The sequence below is a fragment of the Rhinatrema bivittatum genome, chromosome 17 (genome assembly GCF_901001135.1).
Source record: "Rhinatrema bivittatum chromosome 17, aRhiBiv1.1, whole genome shotgun sequence".
In the NCBI taxonomy this organism is placed as follows: domain Eukaryota; kingdom Metazoa; phylum Chordata; class Amphibia; order Gymnophiona; family Rhinatrematidae; genus Rhinatrema; species Rhinatrema bivittatum.
The window spans coordinates 18,016,515-18,033,937 of record NC_042631.1 but is presented as its reverse complement, the minus strand read 5'-3'; the positions used below and the strand labels follow the sequence as shown (position 1 = coordinate 18,033,937).

Genomic DNA, 17,423 nt, shown 5'->3' with positions numbered 1-17,423 from the left:
ATCACAATGATTTTGTATAGCTCCATGGTGCAAATGCACCTTGAGGATTTTATGCAGTCTGGTCACCCCCCCCCCCATCTCAAAAAAAAGACCTAACAGGCATAGAAAAGGTACAGAGAAGGGTGACAAATGATTAAGGAGATGGAAAACATCCTTTGTGGAGAAGGCTCTTTAGCTTGAAGAAGAGAGAAGGGGATGTGATTGAGACTTATAAAATCATGAGTGAGCTGGAACAGGTAAATAGCCATTCCCTTTCAAATGATACTAAGACAAACGGACAGTCCATGGCACTAGCAAGAAATATTTGGGATCTGCCGTATACTTGATACTGGAGTGGCCACTGTCGGAGACAGGATGCTGGGGTTGATGGACCTTGGTCTGACCCAGTATGGCAATTCTTGTGTTCTTATGAATTGCGATGAAATTAAACATCTTTATTTTGAAGTATAATCAAGTGTTTTATTTGGGAGTCAGTATTCTGCAAATTGCTTACGTTTAACAAAAAAGAGATTCCATGTCTGAAACAACACATATCACTAAAAGTAAAGGAAGGTTATGCAAAACTCATGGTCCTCAGAAAACTTAAACCGCTACTAACTCAAAATGACTTCCGAACAATACTACAGGCCCTAATTTTCTCCAGCACAGATTACTGCAATGCCCTTATGTTAGGACTACCTAATACAACATTAAGACCACTGCAAATACTTCAAAACACAGCAGCTAGAATACTAACCGGAAAAAGAAGGAGGGACCATATAACCGAAACCCTAGCAGAGTTATATTGGCTACCAATTGAACATAGAATTACATACAAAACCCTATGTATCATTCACAAACTAATTTATGATGAGAAAGCAGATTGGCTAAACACAGCATTACGGGTACACACTCCACACAGAAACCTCCGATCAGCAAATAAAGCACTCCTAAACATCCCATCAGTTAAAACAGCAAGGCTGACACAAGTGAGAGAAAGAGCCCTATCACTAGCAGGACCCATAATCTGGAACACAATACCTCCAGAGATCAGACTACAAAGTGATCTCAAGACATTTAAGAAAAGTTTAAAAACATGGCTTTTTAAACAAGCATTTTATAAAGAGACAGGAAAATAGAGAGAATTTATTCAGGAAAAGACAGGCACCGACACACAGTCCGAGGACTATACAGTAGATTAGTCTACGAACTCCACACCACAATAAAGCATAACGATAATACTAGATGTGACAAATTACCGGTGTAAGTACCTTGGTACAATTGGTCAGGAACTACTTCACTAATGTCTATGTTTAATGTTATATTGTAACCGAACCTTTGACGGCACCTGTTAGAATGTACTATAGTACACTTTTACCTACATTAAATATGTGCCTACATGTAAACCGTTGCGATGGTATTTAACTTAGCAACGGTATAGAAAAGTTTTTAAATAAATAAACATTAAGTTAGTAAGTTGGTGTTTTGTTTTTAAGAACACAAAATATACTTTTTTTTTCTAATGTCACAAAATGAGTATTTTACATCTGTAGAAATTGGACATCACTTTTGGCTGTTTTATAAGTTGTATAATTGTATAAAAAGAGATGGGTGAAAGGTATGCTGTTAGGAATAGTGCGATGTACTATTATAGTCCATGGATTGAAGCAGTCAGTGGCAATAAATCTTACAGGCCACACAAAAGATAAGCAGGACTCTGACCCCTTCATGCTGACACTGCTAGATAACCAAAGCGCATAACCCAGTAAAATCCTAGCAGGTGGTTTTCTTATCACAGCACGGGAAATGATCCCAGATTGCAAGATTGCTTAATACAGGAAGAAATCTTTCGACATGGCCCATGCAAATTCAGCTCAGCTCAATTCAGAAGGTTGGTCCGAGGGCCTGTGTCAATTCCTGGGTTGTCGAGATGGCGACTTTTGCACTGTCAGGCCGATGCTATACTGTGCGCTGGCTGCAGTGCACGGTTTAATCCGCGATTAGATGCACGTTTTGGGTGTGCGTCCATATCCCCGATGCAAAACAGGGGTTAGGACGGGCGTTTTGAACGCGCTATCACGCATGTAGGTAATTAGTGCTCGTCACGTGCATGTTGATGAGGCTATTATCGATTTCCCTTTCCATGCAAAAAAAACAAAACAATGTGTGCCAGAGGTGCATGTTTTTGCTCTCAAAAATTTAACGCCAGCTGGCGTCAAGTCTTGAAGAGCCCAAAAAGTGTACAAAAAAACCCCAGAAAATACTGCTTTTCTGTACTTCCTCCAACTTAATATCATGGCGATATTAAGTCTGAGGAACTAAAAAATTAGAAATGTCCCCCCGTCCCCCCCCCCAAAATTAAAGTGTGCCTGCAGGCAGGTTAGAAAAAGAATGCTTTAAAATTGAGTGACCGTTCTCCTAAATTGCTGACAGCCACCTGTCCCGAGCGCCCGCTGCCGAGGAGGCGCTAGGGGCGCGCAGTTTCCCCTGGGGCCTCCCTTTATTTACCGCGGCAGCATTTAGCATTGATCGCCCTGGAGAGGCGTTAAAGGGGTGCTCATGACTGAGCACCCCTTTAACGCGCGCCGATATTGCATTGGCCCTTGGGTGACTGAACTCATGGGGGGGAGGGAAGAGTGGCACGTAACCATAAAGCAATCCCATGAGGGCTGAACGTCGTGGATCTCTGGTTTAATTTCAACCTTATGGACTGTGAAAGTGTGCAGCAAGGCCAGTGTTCCATATGCATTGCTTTTCTTATAAAAATAGGGGAGCAGGACCTTAAATGTGACATCTCAAATAAAAGTATAATTCTGGCACAGAAAGAAATGAAAACCAAAAATATATTAAAAAAAAAAAAAGGGGGGGGGGGGAATAAATGACAAATCATAACTATCCTTTATTTACATTTGTAACTATTTCTTATAAGTGGGACTTCATAAGGCATGCTCAATATTGTTTCTCCCTTCGTTTAAATAACGATCTGACTTATCGACAATTGACACCTTCTTTTTGATGAGGATCGATGGTTATAAAATATTCTCTTAGAAAGTTAATGGAGTCGGACATCTCCTGCTAGGGGGAAACAACATTATCTCGGCCTGCAGAAGTTGTGATAAAAGACTGGCAAAGAAATCGGTCACCTTGAAATAGCGCCCTGCACATCTGCCTGGCTCCAGCTGTTAATCACCATCCCCTGAAGAAGATGAACATCAGCGAAGCACCTTCATCAGGCAGACTAGATATCGATGAACAGCTTAACGAGTTTCTGAAACTGCGTACTCTAAGTCCTGCACAAGTCAAAATGATAAAACCACACAAATTTCACATAGAGACTTGCACCCACACACCAGATTCTAATGAAATGCTACCACAGATGTGCAGACAGTACTAGATTACAAAGTTCTCAGGTACAATCTAGTACATTTTAATTTCAAAGGAATCTAGTACTCTTTGCACATATTTGTCTTAGCCTTTCATTAGAATTTGGTGTGTGTGTGAGAATGTGAGAGAGTCTATATGTGTGATTTTGTTTGCTTTTATCATTTTGACTTGTGTAGGATTTAGGATATGCAATTTAGAAACTTGTTAAGCTGACTAGCACACCTTATGAAATCCCATTTACTAATGGCTTTACTAAGAAATAGTTACAAATTTAAACAAATGATAGTTACAATTTTTCATTATTTATTCCCCTTTTTGTGTTATTTTTGGGGGGAATTATTTTCTTGCCTTCTCGTTTATTCATCTAACAGAAAAATTTGTACAACACTTGTTTGCATCTCAGTGCTGGCTTTGTGCATGTCGTGCACATCATTGTCAAACCTGTGATGGTATCACTGAGATATCCAAAGCATGGCTCCAGAATTAGTGGACCTCAGAGGAAGATGTTTCACCAAAATTGGATGCACATGGTTCCCATTCTTATCATTGGTTGATTTGAAATCAACTTGTGAGAAAAAGATTCTGTGATAAAACATGTTAGGAATCAGTGTGGGGGACTCCTGTTTTTAGTAAACAGAACAATGCACCTGCGCTGCGCTGCTCTGCTCTTCAGCTTTGTCCACATGGTTCCTGGGCTCTGCAGGCAGGCTTACCCGCAGCCAGATGAACTTGTGTGTTTGTCAGCAGACTTGCTACCTGTGCACTCACTGGATGGACAGATGGATGGACAGTCTGCAATTAAAGAATCCTTACCACCACCTACTCAAAGCAGATCTAAAAGAAAATTGTTTAGGCATGAAAGCCAGCTGTGAAGCCTGTATACCCATTGCGGCAGAGATGACATCTGAAGAAGGAATCTATATGCTTTTGAAAGCCCACAGACATCTTTTGGATTTCTTTTGTTGGTCCAATAAAAAGTATCCCAACCTGCCAAAATTCCAGTTTTCTCCAGGACCTGGTACATCTTATCCGCCAGCTACTTCCAAGTGACCCAGATTGGCCACTGTTGCAGCCAATTGGCGTGACTCAGCATGGCACCTCTTAAGTGGTTGTGTTCTTATCTAACTCGAGTCCTTCGCTCTAGCATAGCTGCAAGAATTTACTTTTAGCTATGTCCCACTTTCTTTCATTTTCAGTTTTGTTTGGGAGTATAGCTTTCCAAAGCTAATCAGAAATGTACTAAGTCCAGTAAAAGGGTATCACCTACAACCTTTTTTCTTTAAGAATGTGGAAGGGCCTTTTTTTTTTTCTGGATTTTCGTAGACTTTTATTACAAACTCCATTTTGGTGATAGCAGTCAGCTCAGAGAGGAAAGTTAACAGATCTTGTAAAGAGAAAGCAGGAAACATCTTCGTTTAGTATTCATTCTGAAGGAAGTGTTACTTGTAGATGGTAACTGGTGACACAAGTTGCCTGGAGAGCAAAAAGGTGTTTGAACTCTGAAGGGGCCTTGCAGTTGTGATAGGACCTTGTAAGCTGCAGAGCTGATGTTCTTCTGATTGCCCAGCTAGATGGAAGTAAGTCTCTTAGGGTGGTTGTTGCTGTTCTAGCTCTCCCATTTCTCCTGTGGAAAAGGCTTTTTGGCATAACTTATTGACTGCTTTGCTTCTACTGGCAGAATATAAGTGCTCCTTGAATAGAAAACAGTTGTCTTCAAGATGAGCTGCAGGCATCTCCAACTCCAGCTCGTGAAGACCACTAACATGTCTGGTTTTTAGCAGAACCAAGATATGAAAATTAATCAGTTCTTAGATCAGACGTATGGAATGTTTGTTGCAGGGTGGATCAATTTAAATCAAAGCTATTTAAAACAGGTTTTAAATCATTTCCCACTAATACAACTCCAATTATTATTATTTTTTTTTAAACAATGGTGCAAATCTGATCCCTGAAACACGTTGAGAATTTACTTGTACTAAAAGGCATAGAGAGAGTCTTGAAGAACATGGGCTTGCCGATCCGCAGTAAGCACTGCTCCTGGTAAGCTGTACACACGTGTGCACGTACACAGGTATGAACCCTGCACACATGACGAAAAAATGGCATGAACAAGAAGGCCCGATAATATGCATTATACCAGCTCGTAGCGCACAAATATAAATTCAGCTTATAAAAAATTGCCCAAAAGAACAGTTTTACACACACAGCCTTTCAAAAATTAGAGAGAACATTGGCAGTAAAACTTGCCAAATAAGCCACAAGTTCAAACCAGTATTTAGGGTTGAGTCACATTTAAAATAGCATTTCTTGGTTTGTGTTTTACATTGAAATGGTGTAATTTTGTTTTTGCTGTAGAAGCATAGTTTTTTTGGTCAGTACATTTTCTATAGAGGTTTCTTTTGTCTGGATATATGTATATTAATTTTTTTGGGACCTCTGCACATACAGTAAATAAGTAACTATTTAAAATTTCATTTGTCCTCCAGTGTTCATTAGTACATTGGGTGAAGGTATACCATATTTTCTATATTTTCCTCTCTCTGAAACACAATGCTGGAGAGATGATTTGGCTTCCTGAATGTAGGGAGAAGGCTGGGTGTTGGTAACTTGGCAATTGATCAGGATGCAAGCTATACATTATAAGTGGTGACCCAAGGAGGCCGGGTGTGCCCTGCCGAAGAGTCAGGAAGCAGGGAGTCGAGTAAACAGAGGGTGCATGTCACAACCTGCAATAGAGAAAATGATAGTTTGAGGATTGCAGCAGGTATCCAGAATGGACTATGCTTGTAAGAAACTGATCTCATGGTCCTCCAAAAAAAAAAAATCATATGCAGTATTTGCTCTAGCACTTTTAATCTTTTATTTAAAAACAAAAAAAAAAAACAAACTTCAGAAATCTGTATCAAAATTGTTGAGCCCTCGGTCTGTTAATTTGAAAGAGACCATATTGTAAACCTGCTTTGTCTTCTAAACAAACAAAATGCGTTATTAGAAACCTGATGGTGACTGCAGGCGTGATCATCCCTAAGGACCCGATTCATCAAAGTCTTTTCCTATAGAAGAAGAATGGGAGAAAAGCTTTAGTGAATCGGGTACTAAGTATCCAAAATCAATGTATTTGTGACTAACACAATAATCAGCTGCAGGGCCTTAACTGAGAAAGCAGGAAGACTTTACTGGATTTTCTCATCCTCCTCACATGCTCGCTTAATCCCAGGCACACATCTTCTCTCTTCCCACCCCCAATCTCGAATTGGAGGTTAGCAGAATGCTCTCTCTGTACCAGCCTTTGAATCACCTTCAGGCTGTGCATGATTTTACTCATGCTTTGCTCCAGGTAGGGTGTCTCAGCCAGGGTGTCCAGGTAGGGTGTCTCAGCCAAAGCTTGTAATTCAGCTCAAAGATGTTTCATCCAGCTGAGTTATTTGAGATTTTTTTCCCTTCAACACAAAAAAGTGCATTGAAACAGTATGTGTGCTAAGAGCACAACACACAGTTCCTCCCAAGATGTGTTGAGAATGATTATGGGTAAGATTTAATGCAAAAAGCTGTTGTGCCAATGTTTACCATGAGGTGATCGGAAAGTGGTAATTTAGAGGGATAACGTAATACATCCAGAGAAATAGCATAAATTTGTTTTGTTGAAGGTGGGACATGAGCCGCTTCCACCAACTCTGGGGCGAAACATTTTTGGACGCCAGGTTTACCAGCTGCCAGGTCTTTTTGCTTATGGTGAGTCTGTGTATCACTTCTGCAATTTTTAATCTATGTCTAAATTTTGATTTACAAAGGGCATTTAAGAGAAACGAGCTCCTCCCCAAGTCACGGCCGGTACAAGAATATTTGGTGCCCTACGAAACTTTGGTCACATACCCCCCATCCCCAGCTGATCTGTTGGTGGCAGTTCCAACGTGGCGCTCCCTTCTGGGCCTCATGCTGGTGGGATGTTGCCATCCCCAAAATGTTGGCGCTGCAGGCGACTGCCTAGTTTGCCTAATGGAAGCACCAGCCCTGACCGCAGTACACAAACCACCTCTCTGGCATCCTGTTGCAAATGGTGTATATTCCTTTCTGCGTTTAACTACTCTATAGTTGGAGCAGATTCACCAATATACAGAGTAGGCAGGTAGCTACGGTATGAGCAGCAGCCCTGTCTGTGTTAGTCTATCGTTATACATCATCAGCTGTGGCCCAGTCTGATCTGGACAAATTATTAAGGGGAAGTGGGCAAAGCAGCTGGCGGTCCACGTTCCTAAGGATGGCCGAGGTCATAAATCCATCCATGGATTGTTAACTAGGAATAAGGAGAGAGAATCAATGGATTATCTTGATTGCTTTCTCACTCCAACATCTCCATCAGTGTGCTACCACTACAGCCAGAGGGCAAAGGATGATGGCCACAAAGACAGAGCACATCAGTGTTACTTTTGTTGACTGGCTGGGAGCAGGTACTCGTAGTGCTTCAAAAAAAATCTTTGGAGAATAAGATCCATGGTCATTCCAAATCTAGGTTCGTGGGCAGCCAGGCCTGGAGCTCCTTCCATGTCACTGGCTAACATTTCTTGACCTTTGATGCAATGGCATTCCTGAGTCTTATGCTTTAGCATTCCCGTTACCTGACGTTCTGTTGCTGGGTGTGCGCCAGTGTAAAAAACAATGTAAATTGCACATTTTGAATATGATGATTTGCTTTATAGCTAAACACATTGTGAAGGTTGATGGAAGATCTGGCCTCTTCAATGGATTGTTTCCCAGATTATGGGCAGGAGCTGTTGGGACTGTAGTTCACAGTAAGGTTTTACAGGTGAGTGGAATGAGAGCCTAAAGCAGCTGCACTGAATTTACACAGAACTTACTTTTATGTTGGCCCTTACTGTGATATCCCTAATTTCCTCCTACCTGAGGTCTGCCCGGTCCTGTTAATCCTCCGATATCACTGCCTCCAGTTTCTACATCTCTGTCCAATATATGGTGTGTGACTGAGGTTAGCCTGTGCCCACACATGTGTTCTTTACTTGGAGTTAGGAATTCATTATTTAGATTATTGTCTATTTTGTTGTACAGTCAGCACACTAACGTGTCTCCCTTTCTTCCTAGCAATACCAAGAGTATGACCAGGCAGAGGTATGTTGCTGACTTTTATTCCTGTCTTAAAAGAGGAGCCACCAATGTTTATACCAAGAGTGTGATCTAGACACAGAGGGATCCCCAATGGCTACAGGATGGCAATGAAGCAATACAGGGAAACCTGGGGTAACTTTCGGTGTAACATTTCTGAATGGGGTTACCTGCATGGGTGGCAGTTACTACCCACAACACCTTGCTAGGCAGACTGGATAGACCAGTTTGGTCTTTATCTGCCTTCATTTACTATGTTCCTGTCATTATCCTGTAGGTGAAGTTGATTAGATCGAGACCCTAGAAAGACACTTTTAAATTGTGGAATAAGATTGTCCTTTATGCAATCAGAACTTTGTTGTTACACCATGAAATTGAGGAAATCTCGTATCTGATGAACCTCACCCACAGGAAAATGCATGTAATATAGGTGATGTTTACAAGCGCATTTTTTTTTCTTTCTAACCCATCCCTGCTCATTAACTTGAGGCTGTTATAGTATGCTTTAGTCAGCTGTGCTACATGCTCATTAATTCTTGATGTCTAAACTGGTTGCAGAAAAATGGAAAAGCCATGAATTTCTAGAGCTCCCTTAATGAAGCATCGTGGTTGCCATGCTTAGTCACCTCTGTCAACCTCCATTTCTTTACTGAGCTGTAATTTGCAACTTCCTGGCATATATTCGGACCCTTTGGAAGGGGCAGGCAAGAGAGAGGGTGTCCATCGGGTGGGGGAGGGGTGCAGACTGCCACCTCCGCTGTCACTACAGCAGTGCTGGAAGTAAGCTCTTGTGCAGTCTCATCTCTAGAAGAGGTCTGACCACACAGGAAGACTTCCACCCCCCGGCTGGCTGTGGCATCGGAAGAGTGTGCTCCCCTCAGGGCACTGTTTAGCCCTCCTAAGATCCCATATACAGGCAACCTCAGGCCCATCCGACTCTGTACTCTTTAAACCCAGGGTAACACTGTTGTCTCTTCACTGACCTGATAAAGCGAGCTTAGGTCTCAAAAGCTAGTCGCAGGTGCATTGAGTTAGTCCAGTAAAGTGGTTTCAGTTATAACTTGTTTGTGGACCCTTATCGCTACACATCCTTCTCCTTAGGTTGCTAGAGCAGCTAATCCTGGAGAGTCACTTTCCATTCCTCTCTGCCTACTCGGACGTGTGTGAGATTCAAGCATTTGGTCCTAGTTCCCACTCAGTTATGTTAGATTGTGTACAAGGAGCAGTGGGGAAGTCAGTTAATTCCTATAGCTGTCGCCGCTGTATTCATTCTGCGTCCCTACCCTTATTCCCCATTGCTGCATGAGAGAGCGGGGTAACTGCAAATTCCTTTAATAAACTCCCCATTCCCTCCTCCTACTGACTGTTAGCCAAAGATGTCACCAGGAAATAATCCTCTTCCTCTTGGTTTTTGGAATGAGACAAATGGGCAATCATTCCCAGAGGACCTATTATAGAGGTCTCTGTACTGGGGCTGATTGTCTATTTTGAGGTTTGAAGGCCTCCCTTCCCCCTCGGTGGCTACATTTTGTCTGAGTAGATCATTGCCTGCACAAACCTTACTGGATAAAAAGAGGAGGCACTGATATTCAGACAAATCAAGGTCCTGCAGTAACCCGACTAACTTTAAAGACTGATTACGTTTGGGTACTGTAGGTATTTACCTGTCCTGAGAGAGCGTACAATCGTTGTACCTGAGGAATGGAGGGTAAAGTGACTTGCCCAAAGTGTATCCACTTGGTGAGTTTTTGAATAAGAACCTCTCTGCTGAAATTCCTAACTCATGGGCACTCGTGTATTTTTTCTTTCTCCAGGAAATGGCAAATGAACAGAAAGAGGGTTCCTCATCGCTCAACCAGGTTATCAAGGAGGTACAGAGCTGCTAGTTACTGTTTCTTACGGTAGCAAAATGGAGAAACCAAATATCAGAGTTCCCCACACACCCCATCACCACCATATCACTGTAGCTGCTCTGTTTTATTTCCTGCTTTTTATGAATTAAGGAATTCACCCAAGGTGAGAGACAGTCAAAGACCCAGAGGTGTAGTAGATTAAGAATTCTAAACTGAAGAAGAGGTGACTAACATCAAGTAGATCAACAATAGGACTAAATGTAAAAATTATATAACATCATATTTCCCATAAGATTCATGTGATTGCATTGGGTCAACCATGTTTCTCCATTTTTCCTTGCCACTTCAAATATAAGAACCTAAGATATGCCATACTGGGTCAAACCAAGGGTCCATCAAGCCCAATATCCTGTTTCAGCAGTGGCCAGTCCAAGACACAAGTACGTGGCAAATACCCAAACATTAGATAAATCATAAGCTACTATTGCTTATTAATTACCGTAATAGTTTATGGAGTTTTCCCCTAGGAAGTTATCCAAACCTTTTTTAAACCCCGTTACACTAACTGCTGTAACCACTTCCTCTGGCAATGAATTCCAGAGCTTAACTATGCGCTTAGTGAAAGAATTTTCTTCGGTTTATTTTAAGAGCTACTTGCTATCTTCATGGAGTGCCCCCTGGTCCTTCTATTATCTGAGAGAGTAAATATCCAACTTACATTAACTTGTTCAAGTCCTTTCATGACTTTTTTTTACCATATTCCACTTCAGTCATCTCTTCTCCAAACTGAACAGTCCTAACATCTTCAGCCTTTCCTCATAGGGGAGCTGTTCCATCCTCTTCATCATTTTGGTTGCCCTTCTCTGCACTTTCTCCAGTGCAGCTATATCCTTTTTGAGATGCACTGACCAGAATTGTACACAGTATTCAAGGTGCGATCTCACCATGGAGCGATACAGAGGCATTATGACATCCATCATTTTATATGCCATTCCCTTCTTAATAATTCCTAACATTCTGTTTGCTTTTTTGATCGCCACAACACACCAACTATCTCAATGTATTATCCACTGTGACACTTAGATCTTTTTCCTGGGTGGTAGCTCCTAATATGGAACCTAACATTGTGTAACTACAGCAAGGGTTATTTTTACCTATATGCATCACCTTTCACTTGACCACATTAAATTTCATTTGCCATTTGGATGCCCAATCTTCCAGTCTTGCAAGGTCCTCCTGTAATGTATCACAATCCGTTTGTGATTTAACTAATCTGAATAATTTTATAACGTCTGCAAATTTGATTACCTCACTCATTGTATTCCTTTCCAGATCATTTATATATATATATTGAAAAGCACCGGTCCAAGTACAGATCCCTGAGGCACTCCACTGTTTACCCTTTTCCACTGAGAAAATTGACCATTTAATCCTACTCTCTGTTTCTTGTCTTTTAACCAGTTTGTAATCCACGAAAGGACATCGCCTCCTATCCCATGACTTTTTAACTTCCTTAGAAGCCTCTTGTGCAGGAGTCTGTCAAAGACTGTGTGACAAAGTCCTTCACAAATTTTTGAAAAAAAAAAAATGCTGCAGAGAGAGAGTTCAGAGCTTCTGTGGGGAGGGAGTCCCAGTCATTGTTTAATGATGAACCCTGGTACCTAGCCCCGGACAGCTGCTGCAACGACTGGAATAAGTTAAGTCGAGAAGATATCTAAAAGAGGGAGGGAAATTCCCAGGTAGTTGCAAATGACCCCAGGTCCTAGCCTGGTTCTGATTGACCTGGAAGCCCAGAGCCGTAGGAGGAAACTGCCTGGTCACTTTTTAAATTTATTTTCTGAAAGTGAGAATATGCCAGCAGCTCACTCTGTTAGGTGATTTGCAGAAGGTAGGGAGAAGTTAAAGGTCTTAATCACACATCTTGTAAGGGGCAATGATGAGATAGGAAAATTAGTACTTACCTGCTAATTTTCGTTCCTGAAGTATCACAGATAAGTCCAGGCTCCTGGGTTTTATACCCCTGCCAGCAGATAGACAGATAAAGTTTTACTGATCCTGCTATATAACCAAGTATGCCACCTGCAGTCCCTCAGTATTTACCTGTATCCAAGCCAATATGTAATGCCTAAAAATGAATCACCCCCTCCCCCCTGCAACAAACAAGAGGATAGTGACACTAAAACCTACTCGAAAAACTCTGTCCCAGAATATAAGTAGAGCAATGAGAACAGACAAACCACCAGAACAAGCAGCTGACTCTCCCTCCCTTCCCATGGGTGGGTCTCTGGACTGATCTCTGGTACTACGGGAATGAAAATTAGCAGATAACCAATTTTCCTTTCCAGTACATACCCAGACTTCTGGGATGTACCTAAGCTCACTAAACAGGAGGTGACCTGGAGATATGACCTGGAGGTGACCTGGAGATATGCTCACAGAATGCTCTCACCAAAGCAAGCAGAAGCCAGAGCCCTGACAACCAAGCAGTAGTGCCGGGCGAAAGTGTGCAGTGACTTCCAAGTCGCTGCCCTGCAAATCTCCTGCGGCGATACCTGCTGCGCTTCTTCTCAAGAGGCTGTATGCAAACGCATTGAATGAGCCCTCAAACCGTCTAGCACTGGCCAACCCTTGGAGATATAAGCCGACCCGATCACCTGTTTAAGCCAACACACAATCGTAGCTTTGGAAGCCTGACACCCCCTCTTTTCGCCCATTCCAGAGAAGAAAAGGTGATCCAACAAGCGAAAATCATTTGTGACCCTCAAATGTCATATCGGTGCCTGCCAAACATCCAAGAGCCGCAGCTCCCTTGCATGAGGAGCAGAGGAATCCAAGTTCAAAAAGGCCAGAAGTACTGTAGTTTGATTAACATAAAACCCTGATACCACCTTTTGGGAGAAAAGAGGGCACCATGTGCAGACACCCCCATCTTTGAAATCTGCAGAAAAGAAATGACAATTCTAAGAGTCAAATCCTTCAAGATTGCTCTCTTCAAAGGTTCAGAGCCTCACACAACGTAAGCCTCACACAACGTAAGCATCACGACAGACGAGCCTTCCTCACCAGCAGACGCAAATTCTTTGCTCCCCAAGGTAACGTATGACATCCGGATGTGCAGATGGGATATAACCCTGCACCTTATCACGGAGACAGCCCAGCACTGTTACCTGGACCCTCAGAGAGTTAAAGGCCAGACCTTTGACCAATTCCTCCTGAAGGAAGGTAAAAACATGCGACACTGAAACTTGCAAAGCCTGCACATTTCTCGCCATACACCAAAACTTGAAGACCTTCCACACTCGAACATAAGATAAAGGCGTTGAAGTCCACCTAGCCTGCAGCAAGGTGGAGATAACCGCTTCGGTATTATCCCTCCACCTTCACTGCTGCCTCTCCAAAGACAGGCCATGAGACAAAAGTGAGCCACCTGGTTGGAAAATATGGGGCTCTGGTGGAGAAGATTCTCTAGATGGCTGAACCTCAGAAGCCTATCTGTGGCCAAGTTAATGAGATCTGCGAACCAAGGGTGGTGTGGCCACTCCAGAGCCATCAGAACTACGATCCTTGGATGTTTTTCTATGCGCCGTATCACCTTGCTCACCAGAGGCCATGAAGGAAAGACATACAGCAGCACATTCTGAGGCCATAGCAGCACCAGGGCATTGTGACACCCTCTGCCCCATGCTCTCTTCTGCTGATGATCTGAGAGGTCTTTGCATTCAGGTCCATATGAGGTGGATCCTATCTCCTGTGAATGAGACTCATAGCCACTTCTGAGAGCTCCTACTCTCTGGGATCCAACATCCACCAACTCAGGAAGTCCGCCTTCACACTGTCCACACCGGCTATGTGTGACACCGCTATTCTCTCCCAAGTGTTGCTCTGCCCAGAGGACCAACTCCTATGTCTCCTGGGCCACTGCTAAACTCCTGGTTTCACCTTGCCGGTTGATATGAGCCACCACTGTCTCACTGTCCAACAGAATCCTCACTGGCCAACTGCGCAACCATGACAGAAAAGCAAGTAAAGTGAATTGCACCGCTCTTGTCTCTAACCGATTGATAGACCAAGAAGCCTCTTTCGTCAACCATTGGCCCTGCATCACCTGATCCTGACACATTGCTCTCCAGCCCAAAAGACTGGCATCAGTAATGACCATCAACCAATCCAGATTGGTCCAAAGCAGGCGGCAGAGGAAGCTGAAACTCCCCCTACAACGGGTTCCACTGTGAGAGGAGAGCCCTCTGAAGAGGCTGCATATACGTGAATGCCCAAGGGACTAACTCCAGGGTTGATGCCTTGGAACCCAGGACCTGCAAATAGTCCCAGACCCTGGGCACTGAAAGCTCCAACAGGTGATGAACCTGACTCTGAAACTTCAGAAATCTCTCTTCCATGAGGAACACTTTCCCCTCCCATGTGTCGAACTGTGCCCCCAGATACTCCAGGGATTGGGTGGGAACAAGATGATTATTCGTGAAATTCACCACCCAGCCTTAAGACTGCAGGCATTGCAGCATCCTCTGCACCGACTATCAACAGAGTTCCTCTGACTTTGCTCGTATGAACCAGTCGTCCGGTACGGATGCATCAGGACTCCTTCCCTTCTCAGTCACCGCCACCATCACTTTGGTGAATGTGTGTGGCACTGTCGCCAGACCGAAGGGAAGAGCCTGAAACTGCAGATGTTCCCCCTCCCCCCCCTCCAGAACACAATCCACAGAAACCTCTTGTGCTCCTGCCTGATCACTATGTGTAAATAGATGCCAAATACTCTGCCTTGCGCTCTGCTGCGATGACCAACCTTAGTTTTCATGCGAAACCGCAGAATTCTGAGGGCCACACTTACCCTCTTTAAATCCAGAATGGGTCGAAATGACCTCACTTTCTTTGGCACCACGAAATAGATGCAATATCTCCCTGTTCACTGCTCCTCTGGCAGCACCACTTCATCCAGTTACTTTAAGCGCTTTACTGACCCTCGAATCGCTACCTGCTTTTCAAGAGGACTGCAAGGGGACATGACAAATGCACCCCTGATGGGACTTGCAAAATCTAATGCATAGCCTTCTCTTATCACTTTGAGGACCCACTGCTCCGTAGTAATCCTGGCCCACTCCTCAAAAAAAGAGCGATAAATGCCCTCCAACAGCTGGAACCGAAGAATGGACCGGCCCTGCTTCATTGCGAGGACTTAGCACCCCCTACATCAATACCAGAAGTGTCCTGGGAGGGCTTTCTGACCCCAGGACGAAGCCCTGGTCAGGGGTTGCCTCTGCAGACAACCAGAACTCTTGGACTGATGAAACCTCAGATTGTCCCAAAATCTAGCCCATGGCGGCACAGACGTTCTGCTCTTAGGCTTGTCCTCCAGTAACTTGTGCACCTTGGACTCCCCTAGATGTTTCATTATCATCTCCAAGTATTCTCCAAACAAAAGCTTCCCCCTTAAAAGGGAGAGCCCCAAACTGCGACTTGGACCACACGATTGCTGACCAATTCCGAGGCCACAGCAAACGTCTGGATGATACTGCCGACATGATAATACAGGAAGAGATCCTAACAAGGTCTTAGAAGGCATCGGTTCCCATTAGCCACCGCTGTCTCTAAATGGTTAGTTTGTTGGGCCACAACTCCCCCTGAAGCTTGTGAATCTTGCAGCTGTTGAACCCAGCGCAGGCATGCCCTCTGGACCAAACTGCTGCACATCGCAGCCCTGATAGCCAGAGCTGAAACCTCAAAACTTGTTCTGAGGTGAAGCTCCAACTTCCGATCCTGCACATCCCTTAATGTGGCCAAGCCCGCCACCGGAATAGTTGTCGTCTTTGTGACTACCGACATGAAACATCCACCTTGGGAAGAGCAAACAACTCCAAGGTCTTCTCCGGCAAAGGGTAGAGCTTAGCCATAGATTTGCCCACTCTCATCCCGGCTTCCGGAGAATCCCATTACCGCACAACCAGCTTCTTCACCGACTTGTGAAAAGGAAAGGCCATCCGGCACAGAATCGGCGCCTTCCAAGTCAGATTCCTCTTGCGTCACTTTGATTCCCAGCTCCTGAAGAACCTGCGGAATCAGGGGCTAGAGCTTCTCCTGCAAAAGAGCCGGACGACTTTGGAGTCATCCCTTTCAGCCATGGTAACCTCCTCTATGTTCCCAGTCAGGTCCAGGACCTCCTGCAGAGGATTCGCCCCTAGGGCCTCCCCTGCAAATTCCTGAAAATCCTTGTAATCATCCGTATCCCCTTGTGGGTCACTGGCTGAGGATAGGCCCAACAATGCCGAACCCCGTCGGACCACTTATAGTTAGTGGGCCTAGACCCAGCACTCAAAGAAGCCCCCCCCCCCCCCCCCCCCGGTGGATCGAGCTGCGACCTATTAAGCCCCCCTGATGCCACCTTAGCCAAGAAGACCTGGTGCATCAACAGACCAAACTCTGAGAGAAAAAAAAAAACCCTTGGGAATGCTTTGAGTCCCGGTCCTGTGGATATATCACAACCACAGAGTCGATATCTAAAGGGAAATCCTGCTCTTCAAATTCCATTCAAGGCTTTCCGGTGCCGGTGCCAGCTCAGCTGGAGACAGCTGCGGTTAGGAAATAGGCTTCTCCAAGGCCGCTATATACCACGTGGTCGCCGCTGCCAAGGGGAGCCCCGGGAGAAATCCTGGCCTGGCATGCAGATTCCAACCTAACATGAGGGGAGGGCCCTACTGATGCACCCTCCCTGCGAGAAGCACAGCTAGAGCATAAATTATGGTGATTTAGGCACAAATGTGACCACCCATCCCCCCGCCGGCCCTGCAAACTGTGCCGCGTGGCATGGCTCCAACTACATGTCCGAGCCTCCCCGTGTAGAGCTGCGCACCTGAGGAGTGCAGCAGCTGCCCTGCTTGGACCCAAACACCAGGCAAACAACCCAGGCACCCGGAATACTCAGACACCGCCCGGCTGAAAAAAAATAAAGAGCCTCTACCTTTTTTTTTTTTTTTTTTTTTTTAAATTAAACAACTTTACTGCCTCATGTGGGCTGAGGGATCTGGACCACCAGATGTCCGCCCCACAGAATCCCGCACAGAGCTAAGAAGGGTC

The 17,423-nt window shown here is 44.3% G+C and overlaps 1 protein-coding gene across 3 annotated transcripts in view; it reads left to right on the top strand.

The window, feature by feature from the left end:
* The window catches only part of MTCH2 (mitochondrial carrier 2), a 45,835-nt gene that overhangs the window by 9,360 nt on the left and 19,052 nt on the right, over positions 1–17,423 (top strand). The window contains exons 2-5 of one of the 3 annotated variants that reach the window (XM_029582076.1): positions 7,011–7,095; positions 8,061–8,167; positions 8,461–8,487; positions 10,296–10,352. In XM_029582076.1, the coding sequence (XP_029437936.1) occupies positions 7,011–7,095; positions 8,061–8,167; positions 8,461–8,487; positions 10,296–10,352 (276 nt within the window). Of the gene's footprint in view, positions 1–7,010; positions 7,096–8,060; positions 8,168–8,460; positions 8,488–8,508; positions 8,617–10,295; positions 10,353–17,423 lie in introns of those variants that run through there. The other 2 variants (XM_029582077.1, XM_029582078.1) reach the window with 2 other exon arrangements.